General features: G+C 38.3%; 1 protein-coding gene across 1 annotated transcript in view; it reads right to left on the reverse strand.

The window, feature by feature from the left end:
• Positions 1-4,978: 4,978 nt before the first annotated feature.
• LOC114658451 (peptidase inhibitor R3HDML-like) overlaps positions 4,979-22,731 on the reverse strand; it is a 38,237-nt gene continuing 20,484 nt past the window's right edge. The window contains exons 4-6 of the mRNA XM_028810522.2: positions 10,744-10,876; positions 5,201-5,316; positions 4,979-5,111 (exon numbers count right to left, since the gene is read on the reverse strand). Of these exons, the coding sequence (XP_028666355.2) occupies positions 4,979-5,111; positions 5,201-5,316; positions 10,744-10,876 (382 nt within the window). The remainder of the gene's footprint in view (positions 5,112-5,200; positions 5,317-10,743; positions 10,877-22,731) is intronic.

A 22,731-nucleotide genomic window follows, 5' to 3' on the forward strand; every position in this document is an offset into this window, starting at 1 on the left:
GCCAGGCCTTTACTCCAACTGTCTTCAGGTGCTGCTTGTTCGTTGGACTTTCTGTCATCAGTTTTGTCTTCAGCAAGTGAAATGTCCAGTTGGGTTGAGGTCAGTTGATTGACTTGTCCATTGAAGAATATTCCACGACTTTGCATCGAAAAGCATTTGGTTTGCTCTCACAGTATGTTTTGGCTCATTGTCCATCTGTACTGTAAAGCGTCATTCTATCAGTTTTGTAGCATTTGTCTGAATCTGAGTAGACATTATAGCTTTGTACATCCTATGATTTTTGTCAGTATTGGTATTATCAATAATGACCAATGACTGACTTCCATCGTCAGCCACGCATACCCATGTCATGACACGGCCACCACCATGTTTCACAGATGATGTGGTATTCATCGGATCATGAGCTGTTCCTTCTCTTATCCATACTCTTCTCTAACCATCATTCTGCTACATATTGATCTTAAATACATTTGTCCAATGAAACCTGTTCCAAAACTGGACTGTTGTTTTTTATTTATATATTTTCTGGTTAAGTCTAATCTGTCTTTGCTATGCTTGAGGTTTACCAGTGGTTTGCACTTTGTGGTAAACCCTAAGACTTTCGTGAAGACTTCTCTTGATTGTAGACTTTGGCAATGATAGGCCTACAGAACAGATGATGTTCTTGTTTTGACTAAATGTTGTTTCTTCACCAAGGAAAGTATTCTGCAATTATCCAACACAGTTGTCTTCCATGGCTATCCAGGCCATCTGGTGTTGCTGAGCTCAACAGCACATTCCTTCTCTTTAAGAAGATGGTATTCAAGGCTACATACTATATTAATCTACATACAATTCTAGTATGCCTTATTTTGGGATTCTAGAATTTTATTTTATTTTATTACTGTATATACTTTTAGAGTTTGCTACTAATTTCCATTGTAATTAATGCTGAAAAGGTAGAGTCTGCTTTAATGTGGACACGTGCTGAAACCCAGCCTCTGAGGGTCACAGTCTGAATATTCTTATTTGGTGAGTATTCGTTAATAGTTCAAATTTGAATTAAGTGTAGCACACATTAAGTTAAGCTGCTAAGCCTAAGAGTTTTTTTTCTGAAACACACGCTAAGAAATAGCACTTAGCCTTGCATATGAATTATTATTTATGTAACACATGTTATGAAAGCTGCCTAGCCCCTGAGGTTTTATTAAAGAGCACTCACTACTTAAACTGCCTTAATCTCTGAGGTTATAGATAAATTGCGACAATTAGCCATAGTCATACTGCTTTATAAGGTTACCAGTAACAGCTCACTGCACGATGATGTGCAGTGAATCCACTTGACTTGAGCATTCCTAGTTTTCATCCTCTTTCTCTGTCTCTGTTTAGCATTCATTTGCTCAGAGGTTGATGTGCTTGCTGCTTCCTGAGCAGCTCTTCTTTTCTCCACCCTAATGGCCCGCTTCTTTCGTCGGCATCGTTTCGCATTAAAACTGATTAAGTCAGTGGTTGTGTTGCAATTACTTAGTATGTTTTCTTTAATTTTTCACTTAAGCTAGCACTTAAATCTTCAATCTGCCTCAAGAATGATTTAAGATATGAGGAGGTAGGGGAAGTGACGGCGAAGGTGGTAGGGAATGAGAATGGCGACCATACGCATGTACCGCACTGCCGCCCTGCTGGCCGCTGCAGAGAGTTGATTCTACAATAAAATAAAATTTAAAAATAACCTTGGAGGTCAATCATCACCCCGAAAGCAGACAGTAGACATCACGTAGTATATGTGTACCAAATTTCAGGTCAATAGTTCAAACAGTTTGCGAGCTGCAGGTGATTTAAAAACCTGGACAGACAAACAAACAACCACAGTAGTGTATCCTCTTTAATAAAATCCCTGTGTGCGTCCATGTGTCCGTGTGTGTGTGTGTCTTCTGACGAAGTGCGCATGCGCGGGGCACAGTGCGATGCTTCAAAGGCTGCCTGACGCGTCACACAAGACAGAGAGGGCGGGACCTATAAAATATCGCACAGCCGATCCAATTGGATTTCAGTAAATGAGGTAAGACCTAAAACATAACGCACGAAAAAAAAAAAAATCCAATTGGGTACTGAGACGCGGAGACCAGCTTCCCCAAAGAGGTGGGATTAGTGTTTGTTGTTGTTCAAGTGTTTACTCTGAGGATGTCAGATTTGCGATTAACAAACTTGGCCAGGTAAAGTGTAAAGTGTTTTCCTAAATATACGAATTTTCATGATATTACAATAGGATGATTTTTAAAAGTCGATTTATTTTTACGCACATAAAATCCGTTGCTGGGGAGACGCCATACATACAATAATCAGCTGCACGCCAGCACAGATTAAAATACTTGCTGGAGAGACGTATTACTGTGAGAGAAAATTAAAGACACACAATACAGTGACGCATATTACAGCCACATACAAGCCAGTATTACTGTAACAGAAAATAGATGATCCTTTGCCATTTAATATAGACTGTTCCTACTAATGTTTATGCACTACTACTCTAGTGCCCGTTATTGTAACGGGCTTAATGTCTAGTTATATATAAAGATATAACCTAAAGCTTTGCTGATGATAGTAAGTCAAGGTAAACTCAAATATTACAGTAACCTTGGCAGTCTCAGGGGTATTTTAAACCCCAAGGCATATTTGTTTTCAAGTGCCCAAAAAGAGTCCACCTTTAAGATCTGTGTTATCCTCCTTGGAGATTCGCGCCCCATTCCTATTTCTTACGAAACTGACAAAAGTAACTCATAACTAACTTATAACAAATTTATATCATAAACATAAAATCGGTCTTTTAGACCAAAAGCAATAAATTGGAGTCACATTAATAGTCCATGCTCTTTTTCTATTGTTGGTTAGGAGACATTAGGCTGTAGTGAAACTGGATGAGAAAAAAACTAACATCTGTCTAAACTCATGACCAGGTAAAAACGCTTACACAGGTTGGGGGTCAACTAAAAATACGGAGGAAAGATTTTAATTTGACACTACCATTAATGTAATGAATTACTGATGGGTGAAGGAGCTATAAACGCCACACACTCTTACTTATTGAGATGTATTAGAAAGTGAAAAAAACAAAAATTATAAAATTAAAAAAAAAAGCAAATTAGTTTAAAAAACAGAGAAATATTTTATTCTTAAGATAAATAGTGCAATGTCCATCAGTTGCATCTTCTGATTTACAACTACAAAAGATATAAAATAATAATAATATGTACACTTCATATTCAGTCACAGATACACTTAGTCAAAAGGCAAATATGATATTAAGAATACATCTTTAAAAAAACAATTTAACACATCACAGAAATGCCACTTTTTATTTTCTCTGCCATTACTTGAGGGAAATACGTTATTAAAACTAATTTCTGGCTAAAAAAAAGTAATCAGTGCTCTAATATGTAGCACTAACACTTAATCCAAAGTATATTTACTATATATACTCACGGATAAGTTCTCCCGCGGATAAGTCGGGGACTTGATTTTACCGTATAATTTCTGTTATTTTATGTCAGTCGTGTAAGTCGAATGCGGAAAACTCACACTATTGGTCCAAGAGATTATGATATGCTAACGCCCACCTGAGAGAGTAACCATGGAGCACACGGCCATTTTTTTTCTATGTATTGTGCCTATTTGACCACACGGTAATATCCAAACTATTCTGAAGCGACGTTTGCATCTGTTTTGTGTTTTTTGTATCTCACACCCTCATACACCTTTATCGTAAGAACATCCCTTATCTATGATGGAGCGTTCGATCAGAAGAAAATATGAAGTTGGTTTTAAATGAAAAGTCGTTGAAGTAGTGAAAGAAATTGGTAACTGCGATGCTGCAACAAAATTCGATGCATCTGAGAAACTGATGCGAGATTAGAGGAGGCAAAAAAATTTAAGGGTCGCATTTTTGAATGGGCGTATAAGTCGGGGTCTGATGTTTTGATCGATTTTTCGGGTTTCGATTTTTATGTGAGTATATATGGTATTTCAGCTTCATGTATGTTTAGTTTATAGATTTTGCAATGGAAATAACAGAGAACTCTTTCAGTAAAAATACAAAGACGAGATTAAATAATAACAATGAAATATGTATATACTGTATATGTATGTATATCTGAGATATATTAACTAGGTTATGTTAAATATACATATACATTTACATAACATAATCAAGAAAAAATGTACGGCACCAGAGCAAAAGAAATTGAATAGTAAGTTATTAAAAAAAAATCTTTAAAGGTGGGAAGGTCATCTTTACCTTATAAATATAACTATGTGTTAACTATCATGTCTTCATATGGTCCTTACCCTCTATCTGCCAATCCCTGTAAGAAACGCATTATGATCAAGATCCAGGTGACACCAACTGTGCCTCACAGATCAAGTGTCCTGCCATTTGTATGTTTGGTTAATTGGTGAATCCAAATTAGCTCTGTGAGTGGCATCAGCTTTATGGCCAGTACTACCAGGGTGGGCTCTGGCATCCTGTTACCCTAAAACTGCAATATGTAGGCTTGAGAAGGTTATATGTTATGCTAAGATCCTTCATCTACCCATCATGCCTTACAGCCCTGTTGAAATTAAAAAGGTTGGGTGTGTGCGTGGAGGTGCCCTGTGATAAACGACCATTCTGCCTTGAACCCGGTGCTGCTGGGGAAGCTTCCTACAATCCGAAAAACTGGATACAGTGGGTCAGAAAACAAATTGATAAATGGACAATTAGTGCATTACATACGTTATTAGAAAAACAGTTAATTCACATTCTTCAGTGAAATCCTAGTGATTAACTAGATTATCTTGTTTTTTCAGCCCTTTAATATTTGGCAGAAGGAGAGTACAAATTGTATTTTATAATGCAGTGCTTGCTAAATAAACATCTTTACGCACATTTTTCCATTTAGAGATTTAGTCTCTGATTCTTTTATGGATGCTTCATCTTTTCTCCTCATTAACTGCTGAGGACAAATCAAAACCAGCTCACTTTATTTGACTTTATACCAGAAAAGCATAAATTATTACTACAGGATCCACCATAACTTGGGGGGCAGGCTGAGCATGGACGTCCCATTTTGTATGGGGCTTCTCCGATCCAGTTTCCCCTGAAGACAATAAAACGAAGAGGGCGAGATGTCAGTGACAGATGTCAAAATTATAATTAGACGTTCTGAAGGCAGACTCCTTGACTTACTTAATTGAGTAATTGCACACCAGCAGCACTGCCTGCCGCCATGTGTTTCCCCACACGTTCATATTGGAGCAGGAGTTCATGGCACATCCGATTCTGTTAGAGCTGGCCCACACCATCTGGAATGAGAAGTCAGAACACAAACGGGGCCAAATTTAGGCAACAGTTGGGACACTTTAGCAACAGATGCTTTTTGAGGAGTCATCATCCATGTCATCTTTTTTCTCTGATTTCCTCCGCCATATCTGAATTGTAATATTAATGGCCTTAAAACTAGTGTGATTTGTTTATGATAATTATTCAGAATACTCTGTTTTACTGTACTTATGAATATGAATATTGTGTGGTTTAGTTATTTTTTGTTAATATATTATCCAGTAGTAGCAGGTATGTGCTAGCACGTTGAGTAGGTGAGCAAAAAGTTCAAATAATCTTCACTGTGTCATTGTGGACATAGTATTTTTGCACTCATATAAACAGCTTAATTTTATTGTACCATTTCTATGCATTATTACTGTGTTACCTTGCTTGCATTTCCTTTTCGTTTTTCATTTTTGCTTTTATGTTCATTATTGTTTAATATTAGACTGTGAGGATACATTTCTTGGTCTCTGCCAGAAGAAATAACAATCTTTTTCTTCTTCTTTTGGCTGCTCCCATTAGGGGTTGCCACAGAAGATCATCTTCTTCCATATCTTTCTGTCCTCTGCATCTTGTTCTGTTACACCCATCACCTGCATGTCCTCTCACACCTTCTCTTAGACCTTCCTCTTTTCCTCTTCCCTGGCAGCTCTATCCCTAGCATCCTTCTCCCAATATACCCAGCATCTCTCCTCTGCACATGTCCAAACCAATGCAATCTCACCTCTCTGACGTTGTCTCCCAACTGTCCAACCTGAACTGACCCTCTAATGTCCTCATTTCTAATCCTATCCATCCTCATCACACCCAGTGCAAATCTTAGCATCTTTAACTGTGCTACCTCCAGCTCTGTCTCCTGCTTTCTGGTCAGTGCCACCGTCCCCAACCCATATAAAACAGGTGGTCTCACTACCGTCCTGTAGATAAAGTCCTTTATTTAGAAAACGGGTGTCAGACTCCAGTACTAGGGGGCCTCAGTGGCTGCAGGTTTTCATTCTAACCATCTTCTTACTTAGTGACCAGTTTTTGCTGTTATTTAACTTCTTTTGCTTTAATTTTAATTAACTTGACTCAGGCCCCTTAGTTGTTTCTTTTTTATTAATTAACAACAACAACATTTATTTCTATAGCACATTTTCATACAAAAAGTAGCTCAAAGTGCTTTACATAATGAAGAAAAGAAAAATAAAAGACAAAATAAGAAATTAAAATAAGACAACATTAGTTAACATAGCAAAGGAGTAAGGTCCGATAGCCAGGGTGGACAGAAAAAACAAAAAAAAAAAAACTCCAGAAAGCTGGAGAAAAAAATAAAATCTGCAGAGGTTCCAGGCCACAAGACCACCCAGTCCCCTCTGGGCATTCTACCTAACATAAATGAAACTGTCCTCTTTGTAGTTAGGGTTCTCACGGAGTCACTTGATGCAAATTAATTAAATAAATTAGCAGCCAAAAAATAGTGAGACACAAAATAAGCCACCACATGACCAGCTCACCTGTGCCCATCACACAATATCTGAAAATAAAGAAAGGTGATAGTCTCAGTAAGGCTGATCTCTTAGCTCATCAAAACATTTTGATGACGTTCTTAGAAAAAACAGAAAAACAACAGTTTTGGAAATGTCTGCTGTCGCTGAATGAGAGCAGCAACTGGTCATGTAATTAAATAACGGGCTGAATTAACAGCAAGAATCGGCTTCTCATTAGGAAACTGGTTGGAATGAAATTGGTTGGAGTTTGAAGACCCAATTTAGCTGGTCGTCTGTTGGTTTGTTTTATGTCTTATTGCTGTTTTGGCTGTAATTTAATGAAGAAAAGAATCAATTCAAAGGACTGAATCCTTAAAAACAGGGCTATTAAAATAAAGGGGAAAGGAATTTAATTAGCAATGAAAACTGCTCGCTGATTCGGAAAATGGTTAAAATGAAAACCTGCAGCCACTGAGGCCCTCCAGGCCTGGAGTTTGACACCCCTGATTTAAAATGATTTTCTACCATGAAGGGTGAAGACCCCAGTTAGGCACTGATTAATTTATTGTAACAGAACAAAGAAAACCTTTTATTAATTGCATAACGAATCCCATTTAATTTTTAATCTTGACTTAGAAATCCAGATACCATTGTTTTGAGGCCTTTTCTGATCATTTTACCTAAATCTGTAAATCAACAATCTTAAAGGAAAACTCCACACAAAATAATATTTTTATATATTACTTACCCAATATCGTTTGTTTTGATGGCCAACAAAAATAATTAATTTCCTGTTTTCAATGAGAACGAAGATAACCATTCTATCATAAACGTTGTTATCAATGGAGACCAACACTGGAGCACAGCAAACAATTTAAAAATGTCCATGAAAAAATCTTATTCTACTCGTGTCACACAATCCACATACAAGTCATCTGCTCACAATGGGAAAAACACATGCATTTTATTGCTAAAATATTGTTAAATAAATCCGAAAATCAGAGCAGTGCATGCAGAGCAAAAGTGTTCATATGGGATCAAGTTTTTGAATTGAAGGCCAACCTTTCTTCCTCATTCACTGATCAAGTCTTCAGTTCAAAAACTTGATCCCATGTGAACATGTTTCCTCTGTGTGCACTGCTCTGATTTTATAGAAATATTAATTTAACAATATTTTAGCAAAAAGTTCATACGTTTTGAATGTTGTAAGCATATGACTGGATGACTTGATAACATAACGCGTTGATTAGGTGACGTGAGTAACGTGTGATTTTTTTTTCTCCATGGACATTTATAATATTATTTGGTGTGGTCCAGGATTCATCTCCATAGACATCTATTCTATCAGAAAGTTTGTTATTTATGTTTTCTGTGAAAACACTAGATTAAAACTTTTCTCAGCCATCACTACAAACCACATGAGGTAAACAACATCTAAAAAAATATAATTATGGGTTGAATATTCCTTTAAAATTGTAAAAAGTGTTACCACACCTTGGAAATTGAGACCTCACAACCACTGGAGCCCTGACACTCTGAAGCACAACCCTGGGACTTTCAGATTTCAGCGTTCTGTAATCTTCCACCCCCTGAACTTCTGTAGGCTCCAATGGCACCAAGAGAAGACAAGACTGAGAGCTTCAAGACAACCTCAGGTAACTGTTGTAGTGTTCTCTGTCAACTTTTATTGGTGGTGTCCCAGCAGACCACATTGTGAATTTATATACTAAAAGATACTTTAATTCAAGCTAAGTAGAAACTTGCTGTCTGTGCCATAATTTATTTGTGGTTATTATGTTGCTGTTGTGGTTGTGAGCTGGCACTGACTTTTCCATCATGTATTTCTCAGTCTTGACCCGGGTCCATGCAGACAGATAACGCTCCCTACAGCACTAAAATGGAAACTCTAAAGTGGTCTGGTGAGAGTGAGTGATGTGTGTGAGTGAGTGCGGCCTTTTGTAGACTGGCACCTCATCCACAGATAAGTTCCAAAACAAAAACATTAAACTTTGTTTAAGCAACTCCAGCACAGACAAGTATTGATGGATTAAAGAATTGTTTGTGGAATAGAAAAATTCTCATAAATACATGTATTGCAGGAGTAGAATGGTTAGATATGAACTTTTTGGCATTGACTGCTGGGAAAGTAACAAAACTTCCATAGTATGCCAGTATACAGTATCACAAGGTACACTCACACTGGGCTGGTAAATCAATCAACTCACTGCTGAATCCATTTGTTTTATATACAAACTCATGGGAAGACAAAGCTTATCATATCAACATTTTGAACAACAAAGGAACATCTCAGGAAATCTCACACTGACACAATTATGTGCCACCAAATGCTGTTTTTGAAACATAGGAGGAAATGGAGACCCAGGAGAAATTGTCTCGTATTCTGAAAGCAGATAATTCAACAGATGAATCTCGATGGGATATGTGTCAAATTAATTTTAATATATAAAAGACAGCCAATTTGTGACTCTGCATTTTGATATGTAATTTTGGATCTATTTACCATACTTCAACTATAACAATGCTCTCTGTCAAGAGTCTTCATAGCGATTTTCACAGTCAAGCTCCTGTCCTCAATTGCTACTGGCCTATGATGTCTTTCCCTCTGTCTTTTATGCCAGCATCACTTTAACTAATGTTCCTCATGAACCCTCAGTAAGCTCCCGTCCCAACAATCAGCTATTGCATTATTTCTTTTTCAGTTCCATGGTAGCATTATAATGCATTTTAATGCATTACTTTAAACATGATAGGATATCTGTACCTTCTTTCAGTATACTCTGTTGTCATCATTTATCCAAGAACCACTTGTATTTTTCCATTCACCTTTATGAATACAATGAATGGTCTTTTTTTCCCCAAAAATATAAGCTTGTGATAAAAAAAAGAACTCTCACGATACAATATTCATACATCAGAACTACAGGAGGCATGCAAACATTTTTGAGGAAATATTCCAATAGTGCTTCATTTTTTTAATGTTATCGTGAAAAATGTCACCTGTTACACATATCGCCCACTGTAAACATTTAGACATTACTCCATCAGATTACACAAGCCATGTATAACTGAATTACTTTTAAAATAAAACCACTCGTTAAAACATGTTTTAACAAAACGTTTTAAAATATAATGCCAAAGAGACCCAGGTTCAAAATACCTTTTGCCTTCTCCAAGTACTCTGTTTTTCTCCCGCATTCCAAAGGTAAACTGTTAACCCAAAAACTGGCACAATAACAGCAAGCATGCCCGATAATGAACTGGCATTCTGTTTAGTGTTGGCATTTGATGAGTTTCTGACAGAAAGTGACAAGGTGCTGCATGTTGATTAGCGCATGCAAGTAAGAATGTCGCTCTGTTCTGTACATGTGACAATAATGACCCTACAAATTTTGTCATACAATCGTGCTTAGGGGCATCTTCAGGTTTTTGATTCTACCTTGAATTCCACCCTGAACAGTGGGTTGGCACTATTGCTTACATCTCTCTTTCTCTCTCTCATGTTCCCAGATCCAGTGACCACAGGCTGTAGGACTACTGTCTTCACTTCTGCTATTCCTCCAGATGCCCTGCCTCTTCCACCTGGTGACTATTTAAACCAACAACTCACCATACCTACTCAGTCATAAACTGGCTCCTGACTGTGCAAGGCATTTGCTTCCTGACAGTGCACTGACATTACTCCCTTGTGGTTTTTTTTTGTTTTGTGCCAAAACACCTGACATTAAGTGGGGTTCACAAACTATAAACACTGATAGAGTAGGCTATTGTCTATTTAAATGATTGCATCATTTAAAAAAGCCAGTTTGTGACAATGATTAACTTTTTTGTTATTACCTTATGTTAAGATTGTGCTTAGCCTGAAGTGTTACCAATTTAAGCGATTTGTCTTTATTATCCTCACTCTAATTTGCTTACCTGAGTATAATGAGAGCACACTGACCCACTACACTTATTGGGACAGCTCGGCATACACTCCTGGGGATAAGGATATGAATAATACTGCCGTTCATCATGCCATGACTTGACAAGCTCAGTTATTGACCGATACCTAAAGATAAAAAAACAAAAATGGGGAAAAGAAAAAAATAGGCTCAATTACCATTTCTTTGTAGTACAGTAGATAAAAAAAAATTACCAAAAAAAAAAATAGAAGTGAAGTTGGATATGTGTCATTCAGAACTTATTTCAATATATTTGGACAAAGCCAAAAGCATTGATTTAAATAAAGAAAATGCTTCCCTTCCAAGATTAAACATAAATCTCAGCAAATATAATGTACATACCATAACTCAGAAGAAAAAGCACAGAGAAAAAGCACTGCAAGGTGACATTATGATAGTGATTGAGTGGTTACTGCTGATTGTGTACAAGCTGCATATAAGGGTCTCTTATGCAGCTTACATGGCCTATATATAAATATATATATATATATATATATATATATATATATACTGTATATATATACAGTATATGCAGTCGTTATGAGGATGATTTAGGAGTCGTAGTGGACTTGACACTATCAACTACCAGACAGAAGCCATTAAGAAGGTAACAGAATGTTAGGTTATATAGCGCCCTGATGTGTGGAGTACAAGGCCAAAGGGGTTCTACTCAAGCTTTATAAACACACTGGTGAGGCCTCATCTGGAGTCCTGTGTGCAGTTTTGGTCTTCAGGCTACAAAAAGGACATAACAGCGCTAGATAAGATCCAGAGAAGGGCTACAGGGGATGAATTATGAAGAAAGATTAAAAGAGCTGAGCCTTTTCAGCTTAAGCAAAAAAGGATTAAGCGGTGACATGATTAAAGTGTTTCAAATTATGAAGGGAATTTGTACAGTGAATTGAGACTGTTAATTTAAAATGAGTTCATCAAAAACATGGGGACACAGTTGGAAACTTGTTAAGGGTAAATTTCACACAAATGTTATGAAGATGTTCTTTACACCTAGACACTTGGAATATGTAAGGTAGTGTGGTAGAGACTTTAGTGACTTAAATTTAAACTTGATGTTATTTTAGAAGAATTAAGTGGATAGTACTAGCAAACTTTGTTGGGCTGAATGAGTTGCTTTCATCTAAATTGTTGTAATGTTCTAAATAATATATATACAGCATACATATATATATATATATATATATACATATATATATATATATATATATATATATATATATATATACAGTGCATCCAGAAAGTATTCACAGCGCATCACTTTTTCCACATTTTGTTATGTTACAGCCGTATTCCAAAATGGATTAAATTCATTTTTTTTCCTCAGAATTCTACACACAACACCCCATAATGACCACGTGAAAAAAGTTTACTTGAGGTTTTTGCAAATTTATTTAAAAAAAAAAATTTGAGAAAGCACATATACATAAGTATTCACAGCCTTTGCCATGAAGCTCAAAATTGAGCTCAGGTGCATCCTGTTTCCCCTGATCATCCTTGAGATGTTTCTGCAGCTTAATTGGAGTCCACCTGTGGTAAATTCAGTTGACTGGACATGATTTGGAAAGGCACACACCTGTCTATATAAGGTCCCACAGTTGACAGTTCATGTCAGACCACAAACCAAGCATGAAGTCAAAGGAATTGTCTGTAGACCTCCGAGACCTGTAGACCTGAGCGATCGGGGGAGAAAGGCCTTAGTCAGGGAGGTGACCAAGAACCCAATGGTCACTCTGTCAGAGCTCCAGAGGTCCTCTGTGGAGAGAGGAGAACCTTCCAGAAGGACAACCATCTCTGCAGCAATCCACCAATCAGGCCTGTATGGTAGAGTGGCCAGACGGAAGCCACTCCTTAGTAAAAGGCACATGGCAGCCCGCCTGGAGTTTGCCAAAAGACACCTGAAGGACTCTCAGACCATGAGAAAGAAAATTCTCTGGTCTGATGAGACAAAGATTGAACTCTTTGGTGTGAATGCCAGGCATCACGTTTGGAGGAAACCAGGCACCGCTCATCACCAGGCCGATACCATCCCTACAGTGAAGCATGGTGGTGGCAGCATCATGCTGTGGGGATGTTTTTCAGCAGCAGGGACTGGGAGACTAGTCAGGATAAAGGGAAAGATGACTGCAGCAATGTACAGAGACATCCTGGACGAAAACCTGCTCCAAAGCGCTGTTAACCTCAGACTGGGGCGACGGTTCATCTTTCAGCAGGACAACGACCCTAAGCACACAGCCAAGATATCAAAGGAGTGGCTTCAGGACAACTCTGTGAATGTCCTTGAGTGGCCCAGCCAGAGCCCAGACTTGAATCCGATTGAACATCTCTGGAGAGATCTTAAAATGGCTGTGCACCGACGCTTCCCATCCAACCTGATGGAGCTTGAGAGGTGCTGCAAAGAGGAATGAGTGAAATTGGCCAAGGATAGGTGTGCCAAGCTTGTGGCATCATATTCAAAAAGACTTGAGGCTGTAATTGCTGCCAAAGGTGCATCGACAAAGTATTGAGCAAAGGCTGTGAATACTTATGTACATGTGATTTCTCAGTTTTTTTATTTTTAATAAATTTGCAAAAACCTCAAGTAAACTTTTTTCACGTTGTCATTATGGGGTGTTGTGTGCAGAATTCTGAGGAAAAGAATGAATTTAATCCATTTTGGAATAAGGCTTAACATAACAAAATGTGGAAAAAGTGATGCACTGTATATATATATATATATATATATATATATAGTACTAGTGCCTATAAAAACAGATATAAAACACAAAATCATTATGTTCACCTTCAATAATGTGGCCTACTGTAAATCGTCACTGATTGCAGCTGATTGGTTTTATCAGGTCAATGGTGATCACCTATCTGGGGTTTATAATTGATTTTAGTATAAATACCCCTGTATGTGGAAAAGGCAATGTGTAGTGAGTCAGTATGGTAATCTAACCTACACAATGAAAACTAAAGAACATTCCAAACAACTCTGTGAAAAGATGACTGAAAAGTACAACTCAAGAAATGGAAACAAGAAAATATCCAAGTCACTGGATATCCAGTCATTAAGATATGGAAAGACTATGGCACAGCTGGAAATCTGATAGAGCTGTTCATCTACCAAAACTGAGAGATAGTGCAAAAAGATGACTAGTGAAGGAGGCCACCAAGAGACCTATGAGAACTCTGGGGTGTCAGGGTACAGTGACTGAAATGGCAAAGACTGTACAGACAACAAATGTTACCATGGTGCTTCATTAGCCGCAGCTATATGGGAGAGTGCCAAAGAGAAAGCCATTGCTAATTAAATGCACACATCTCTGCTAGAGGTTGTCAGAAAGCACATGGGGGATTTCTGAAGTCATTAAGACTCTTTGGTAGTGTTTGTTCACATGCCGGTGTGTTTGCGATCCAAGGTGTAGGGTTGGTGTTTGGGGTGGGGGTTCGGATGAATTAAGCACCATCATCAATGTGCATCAGAGCATTAGAAGAGTCAAGCACTTGGTGAATCAAGCACTATTGAGAAATGCAGCTCTAAAGGTCTGATGAGACCACAATTGAGTGTTTTGGCCATTAGACTAAAAGCCAAACATGGCACACAGTGAAACATGGTGGCGGCAGCATTATGCTTTTGAGTTACTTCTCTGCAGCAGGACTTGGAAGGTTTGTGAGGATAAAATTAATGCTGCAAAACGCACAGAAATCCTGATGGAAATACTGATGCAGTCTGTCAGAAACCTGTGCCTTGGGAGAAAATTTGTTTTCCACCAAGACAACTATATAAAGCCAAAGTTACCTAGGACAGGCCTCAAAATAACAATGTGAATGTCCAGGAGTAGCTGAGTCAGAATCCAGATCTAGATACAATTGAGAATTTGTGGTTGAATTTGATCAAGACTGTTCACTCACAATCACCATGACACCTGACAGATCTTGAGCAGTTTGGTAAATAAGAACGCAGATGTGCAATGCTGAGAGACAAAGACCTGTGCACACAGACTACAGGCTGGAATGGCTGTCAAAGGTCTACTAAGTACTGACTTGAAGGGGGTTAATAATTATGCAATCAATTATTTTCTGTTTTATATTTGTAATTAATTTAGATCTATTTCCAGAGGTCTCTTTTCTAGACAGAGTCTTTTTGTGCAGATAAGTGCCAAAAAAATCCAAATTAAATCCACTGTGATTCAATGTTGTAAAACAATGAGACATGAGCACTTCCAAAGGGATAGTTACTTTTATAGCCACTCTATCTATCTATCTATCTATCTATCTATCTATCTATCTATCTATCTATCTATCTATCTATCTATCTATCTATCTATCTATCTATCTATCTATCTATCTATCTATCTATCTATCTATCTATCTACTAGTAGAAAAAGTGGCAGCAGAATACAACTGTCATCATTTCTGGGGTGACTACAAATCTGCCCCTTCCAGCCAGAACACTATAAAAACTCAATGGCATAGGACGTAGCCATCCATTTGGGCACCAGCACTCAGAAGACTAGCACAGCTGAACCAACAGCAATTCTGTTTATTTAAGGTGTCTGAACATCAAGGTAATTAGACATGGTAACCATGCTGGAAAACCAACATTTCTTACATCAGTCTGTTGTGATTTTCTATAAATAAGGTAGACTGTGACCTGTAGAGTCTAATTTCCAGAGAGGAACTCCTTCTACAGAGATGTGATTGAACGGTTTTGAGGAGGATCTATGGAACTGTGAACATACACATGCTGTGAATAATAAGGACACATGGGCAACTTGAACAGCTGTAGGATGATCTTGGAATAATGCTGGCAATAAAAAGTAGATTACATTGGCAAGGACATGTGAAAAGAATGCCAGAAGAAAGGGTAGTGAAAAAGGTTTTCAGGATAGACCAGAAGGAAGACAATGAAGAGGAAGGCATAGGAAAATGAATGTATGATCTGAAATATTGACTAGGAAGAACAAGAGTTAGAAATTTGAAAGTGAAATGGAAAGCAAAAGTTTAGAGAAGCATAATTTGCGAAGGCCTGGGTCTTATATGAATTGTAGCATCAAGGATGATGATGATAATACTAGTAATTACCTTGGAATGGCACGACATGGCATGAAGCAATACAGCAGGCCTGTTTAGTTGGGGGGTTATATTGCCAGGAGGTGGAGCTAGATGGGCAATTATAGCTAATTGAACTTGTAGTGAAAGGTGAGCAGCCCTTTATTAAAGGAGTTGAGGAAAGCAGGAGAAGTCAGGAAGAAGAAGAGGAAAGAAATGGAGGTAGTGGTGGAGTTGGTGGTTCTGTGCCTAGTTGGTGACAAGTACGAACTGGATTAAAAGGATACAGTTAGGAGGCTGCAGTAATGTGATAATAGAAGGGAATAAAGTGTAATTACTAGAAAGTTGATTCAGTTCGTCTAGACATAATTCTTTTCCAGGGAGATACGTTATATCACTCATCCGAGTGACTTCCTCAGTCTCAGTTGACTGCAGGTTTCTCCAACCTTATAAACAGTACCTTTGTATAATGATCGAAACTAGCACTATTGACTAAAAATGGGCTGTGTGATCAATGATATGCAAATTGTCCATTGATCAATGGCCATGAGTACCATTCACAGAGAGTTGGGGAATGGCTGCAATCACAGCATTGCAAGATGGCGAAAAATGTACCCTTAGGCCCCCTCCTCAGTTCAGAGATGGTCGTTCCTTTTTCACGTAAATGGCCTCCTTGACTCCTCGCTCAAACCAGCATTCCTCCCTGTCCAGGATGTGCACATCTTCATCACTGAAAGAGTGACCACTGTCCCGTAGGTGTAAATAGACTGCAGAGTCCTGGCCTGATGAGGTAGCTCTTCTGTGTTGTGCCATCCGCTTCGCCAGTGGTTGTTTGCTGGATTGCAGCCATTCCCCAACTCTCTGTGAATGGTACTCATGGCCATTGATCAATGAACAATTTGCATATCATTGATCACACAGCCCATTGTTAGTCAATGGTGCTAGTTTCGGTCATTATGAAAAGGTACTGTTTATAAGGTTGGAGAAACCTGCAGTCAGCTGAGACTGAGGAAGTCACTCAGATGAGTGATGTAACGTATCTCCCTGGAAAAGAACTATGTCCAGATTAACTGAATCAACTTTCTAGAATTTCCTTAACTGGATTATTGAGCATGGATCAAAACATAAAGTGAAATTACCGTTGCTAGACTTACAGGTACAGGTATGTAAGCACAAAGTTGAAGATTTCACAATTATTTTCTTTCATTGATTGTTGTGCCTTGGGCTGGCACCCCACAAGGGCTGATATAAGGGTATCAGAATATAACAGGAGTTATAAATGCAGTCAAACGTCAAAACCATAACACACTATAACCATGCCAAAGCATCAAAGCCAAAATGAAATCCTAAATCAAAGTCAAAGAGAACAGAAACTGGTTGGATAATTTTACGGCACACAATCAAACCTGCAAATATTTTTTTTAGGTTTTATCTGTAAACACACACAAGTCTCACCAACCACCCATTATACCTAATATGATGTGATGTGTGACTCCAAGCATCACTCATAGAATCCTGAACTGTGTTTATTTTTAAATTATTTTTCAATTCAATTTATTTGTCTTTTCAAGTTTAGACAAGGGGCTATGGCTGCTTTTCATCCCTGTAATGTTATCAACCAATGCATGCACAATGGCAACCTAGCAATAACAAAGTGCCTCCAGAAAATAGACACTCAAAGAGAATAATGCCATGAACAAGAGTGATGGTGAATAACTATCAAAAATAATTACAGAGAAGCAAAACTTAGGATATCAAAAACTACACCAAAATGACCCTGAAACACCAAAGAAAACGGATAACAAGACAGTCAGCACTGGAAGTGGTAGGAGACTTAAACTTTCAGTAATGTCTTGGAATTTCATTAAAAAGAAGAGCATAAGACAGCAGCAGAGCGTACAATATTGTTCTCCTAGAGCTCCTGCGGGCTTTCATAAGGTAAGTTGTGACAGATTAAATCATCTATGACCAGCAGGGTCTGACTAACATCTGCAGATGTGTTTAGAATTCACCTAAATACAAAGAACAATGGCACATAGTCTGAAGATTATTTTCTGTGTAAAGAAGAACCAAAGATTAGCTCTTACAGGAATGCCATGGTAGCACAGTGGTTAGCACTGCTGGGTCACAATCCCAAAGGGCTGTATTCAGATGGCCCAAATAACTACCTATGTGTGCAGCTGACATGTTCGCGTGGTGCTCACACGACATTTCTCTTGGTTATCTGGTTGTTTAAAACATTCCATAGACATCCATGTAATTTTTACTGGACGTAAGTGTGACCTGTGAGCAAAGATGTCATTTAGAAAGGATTCAGGGGCCTCTCTATTATTATGGCCATGTCCAGTATGTAGTAACCAAGATATATGCTTGAAGGTGTCTGTAGTAGAAATAATGGGAAACTGTCATTTTTTATTTCACGTGTATCAAGAAGAAGGGTGGTCTGGTGATGCAGTGGTAGTGCTGCTGCCTTGTAGTAAGGAGACCAAGGTTCGTGTCCCAGGTCCTCCCTGTTTGGAGTCCACATGTTCTTCTCATGTCTGTGTGATTTTCCTTCCACAGTTCAAAAACATGCAGGGTTGGTGAATTTGCAATACTAAATCGTCCCTAGTGAGCGTGTGAACGTTTGCCCTGCAGTGGATTGGCTCCCTGTCCAGGGTTTGTTGATGCCTTGCCCCCTATGCTGGCTGGGATAGGTTCTACGACCCTGGTGTGAGTTAAGCATGTTAGAAAAATGACATGACATGTATCAAGAAGAGCAACTTTATTTTGGTCATTAAGCAAATTGTGAGTCATTAAAAATAATATAATTTATGCAAAATGTAAGACTTAAGCAGATTATCTTCAAGAATGTATTTTGAATTCATCTCCGCAAGTTGCAACTATCAAAATTAGCAAACAAATTCACTGTTAGGAGGCCAAATATTTTTCTGTAACTGCACTTTTTGTTTTCAAGCTATGACTTTTTGCGGTTTCTTGTTTTGTGACTTTAATGTGAAACGTTGCTTTACAGACCTTTACACATAAGCAGCTGTGAATGAGTAGCTAACTATGGCCTGCTCAGAAATCTTACTAATAAAACTTTGGGTGGGATGACAACAAAGAGCAGAACAGCATAAACACCCGGGGTCTCATGTATAACGCCGTGCGTAGAACTCACACTATAACATGGTATAAGCACAAAAGTGGGAATGTGCGTACCCACAGAAAAATCCAGATGCAGGAATCTGTTCGTACGCAAACTACCATGTTCTTCCACTACATAAATCCTGATCAGCGTGAAAGTAACGCACATGCCTGTTGTCCTGCCCCAACTCCTCCCAGAATTATGCCTCTTTGAATATGCAAATCAATATAAATAGCCCTTAAGTTCAGCCTTTTTGTGAAAAGACAATGGAAAAAGCATGGGGGAAAATATAAGAATTTCAGCGAATACCAAGTGGAGGCAAAGGAAAAACGTACTATTTGTTGGTTTAAACAGTGGTATAAACAAGAAAAGGAAGTTGATCGAGTGACCTAGCGTGTCGGAGAAACTCGAAAGCTCAAGTTCACAAAGTCGTACAGTGCCCAAAATAATAAAGAAGTTGCCAGATATCAAAGTAGGCGTGATAAGTCGAGTCGTAGCCCACTGTCTGAGTGTCATCTGAAAGCTTATTAGGGTAGAGAGAAAAAAAATTAGGCACACAGTGGGGAAAAAGCACGAAATGTCAACTTCAATCTCGAAATTTCCACTTTAATCACGTAGTTTATTTTGTCATTAAAGGAGAACATCATAAATTTCATCTTAAAATCGTTTAATTTACTAATTTCTCAAATCCCATCGTAAATAAAGTAGCACGTTACATGCTTTGTTTTGTATTTGATCTTCTATGTGCTCTATGTGTGTGAATCACTATGTGCTTCCGGGTTTTGTCTTCCTCCGACAGGACACAGAATTCAATACTTTCATGATATTACAGCTCTCTGAATAATTAAAATACTGAGATGTATACTTGATATAATTTTCAAAATGATAGGAGTTAAAGCATGTTATTAAACATGGGAACACAGTGGCTCAGTGATTGTGCGCAACCTTCAATGAATTTATTGTAGCAGTGCTGTCTCTTTCAAATGTACTAACCTCTAATTCCTGTCCTTACCTTTCTTTCTCCAAATACCCAATCGCCACACAATCAGCTCTGTAATAGACGTTAAGCCATCTGTAAGCTTAGAACTCCGATTCTTCAAAACGTTTAAGGAACACTGAAATATCTTCGTAGTGTATGTTTAATTATTCAATCCTTCATGGCAGTCCCAGTGAAGCATACAGTGCAAGACAGGAACGAGCGCCAGATCCCTGCTATCGTAGCGACACCATGTCCTTTAATTATTAACAATATAGATTATTTAAATGAAGTTAAAGTTTTATCTGTATAATATAAACATATTTTGCTGCATTTCATCTTAAAAATTATATTGTCATCATATGTAAATACGCGCTTTATAAAGTGGCTCAGGTTGTACAATATTATAACTGTAGTGCAAGTTTACAGTGAGGTGAATGTACTTATAAGTCCAAACAGTTTTACATGGAGCACTTGATGAACTGATTGATTGCGTTTAGAGCTCTTGGGATGAAACTCTTTCTGAACCGCAAGGTCCGTACAGGAAAGGTTTTGAAGTGTTTGCCGTGTGAGAAGCAGTTCAAATAGGAAGCATGGCTGAGGCAGCGTCTGCTTCATGCTGTATACCGATAATTCTCTTTCCGATCAGCTACTCCGAGTGGTGCAGTGAGAGTAATATGGAAAAAGATGATCCGCTGTGGCAACCCCTAACGGGAGCAGCTGAAAGAAGTAAAAGAAGGTGCAGTGACAGTAACAACGCTAAAGCAGTTATGGTATTTGGAATAGTTTGACCATTCTGTGGACCATTATATTGTTACTGGTTAATTACAATCAGATGCATTAAACTAATAAACAATATACGGTTAATTTCAGTGTATTTATAAAGCCGCGCCAGGGATGTGGATCTGAAAAAGAAAGGGTAACCACACAGGAACAGTAGCACTGCTTTGATGCTGGGTGCCACCATTCTGCAAAACCGAGCGGAGAACTTGCGTACGCCAGGGTATGAGGCACCGTGGAAATGTGTGTGGCTTTACACCAAGTTTAGATTTTATACATCACGATTTAAGCGTGGAAACGTACGTATGCAAAATTTCTGTGCGTACGCACCGTTTATACATTAGGCCCCAGTTGGTGGTTTGTCCCTCCTAAGAACTCCACTTGGATGTCAAGCAAACTCAACCCACGTCATCCATGTTTTTCATGATATTAACTAATGATATTTTAAGGTATTTCTACTTTAAATGTTTTAATGAATTTTTTTTTTAATTTAAAAAAAATTTAAAACTACCTCAAAATTGCTGTGAACAACGTCTCCACAGTGTTATAAAGCAAGGATGTGTCTTTAAGGACTAAAGTCCATCTAATCCAAGTAATGGTATTTTCACCTCATATGGGTGTGAAAGCTGGACAATGAATAAGGAAGATCAATGAAGAAATGACGCTTTTGAGTTGTGATGCTGGCGAAGAATGTTGAACATACCATGGACCACCAAAAGAGCAAACAGATTTGTGTTGAAGGAAGTTTAACAAAAATGTTCATTAGAGGCGAGAATGGTGAAACTACAGCTCACATTCTTTGACACACATTGTCAGAAGCAAGCAATCTCTGGAAAGGGATATCATGTTCAGTGAAGTAGAAGGAAAGCAGAAAAGAAGAAGGCCCTGCACAAGGTGGACTGACACAGTGGCTGGAACAATGAGTTCAAACATGTTGTACACAGGGATGCTATGAGTCGGAAAACTGACTCAACAGCACCTAACAGCAACAACAAACTTTAAATTGGCCAAGTCAACTCAAGGCCAATAGTTCTCACAAACAGAGCTGTCACTGAGCTAAGATGGGGACCAGACATGCAGAGAATATTCACTACAGTTTCATCTATTCAAGGTAGCTTTAATTTCCATATTTTTCGAATTATTATCTATTCAGTAATTACTAAATACAGTGGCTTTAGAAAGTATTCAGACCCCTTCACTTTCTGCACATGTTATGGCACATTTATTATTTGCTTTGTTGTTGTTTCTAATTATATTGTGTTTTGTTATTGCATTTTGTTCTTTAAATACACAACTGGTCGTTAACCCCTTAACCACCCTCTGCCGGATATATCCGGCATCGTAGCTTTAATACTCACGCCTTACTGCCGGAATTATCCGGCACATTTGCCTGTGGTTATGTGAATGCCTGGCGCATAGTACAACTGACAGTTTGGCGTGGGTATTATTACTACGTTGTATTTCGACAACTCTGCGCTTGTATTGGCCGATCACGTGATGTGATTCGAAAGTGAAAGCTGTGAATATGGCGAAACGTAAACTGACTTCAAGTGAGGTTTTGCAGGCGATTTTGGACAATAATTCTGATCATGATTGTAGCAGTTCTGAAGAAGATTTTAGCGACAATGATGATCAGCAACGTGCGCTGCATGATACTGTGAATGACGGCGCATCGGATGATGGTGATGAGTGGGTGTATCCCCAGCATCTCAACTGGACTGCTGCCCGAGGTGAACTACCTTTTCTGCATCCGTTTGAGGCAACGTGTGGCTTTACCGTTGATGTAAACAATTACACTGCTGAGCAGTTTTATGAGCTGTTTGTGTCACCTGATTTGATCAGACATTTTGTTCATCAGACAAATCTGTATGCAGCACAGTTTATTGAGAAAAATCCCAATTTACCTCCACATTCCCGTGTTCGTGCTTGGGTAGACACTGATGAAAACGAAATGAAAAAATTCATTGGGATTTTGATGTTGATGGGAATAATCAGAAAACCAGATATTGAGATGTACTGGTCTACAGATC

The sequence above is a fragment of the Erpetoichthys calabaricus genome, chromosome 10 (assembly GCF_900747795.2).
Source record: "Erpetoichthys calabaricus chromosome 10, fErpCal1.3, whole genome shotgun sequence".
NCBI classification, from domain to species: Eukaryota; Metazoa; Chordata; class Cladistia; order Polypteriformes; family Polypteridae; genus Erpetoichthys; species Erpetoichthys calabaricus.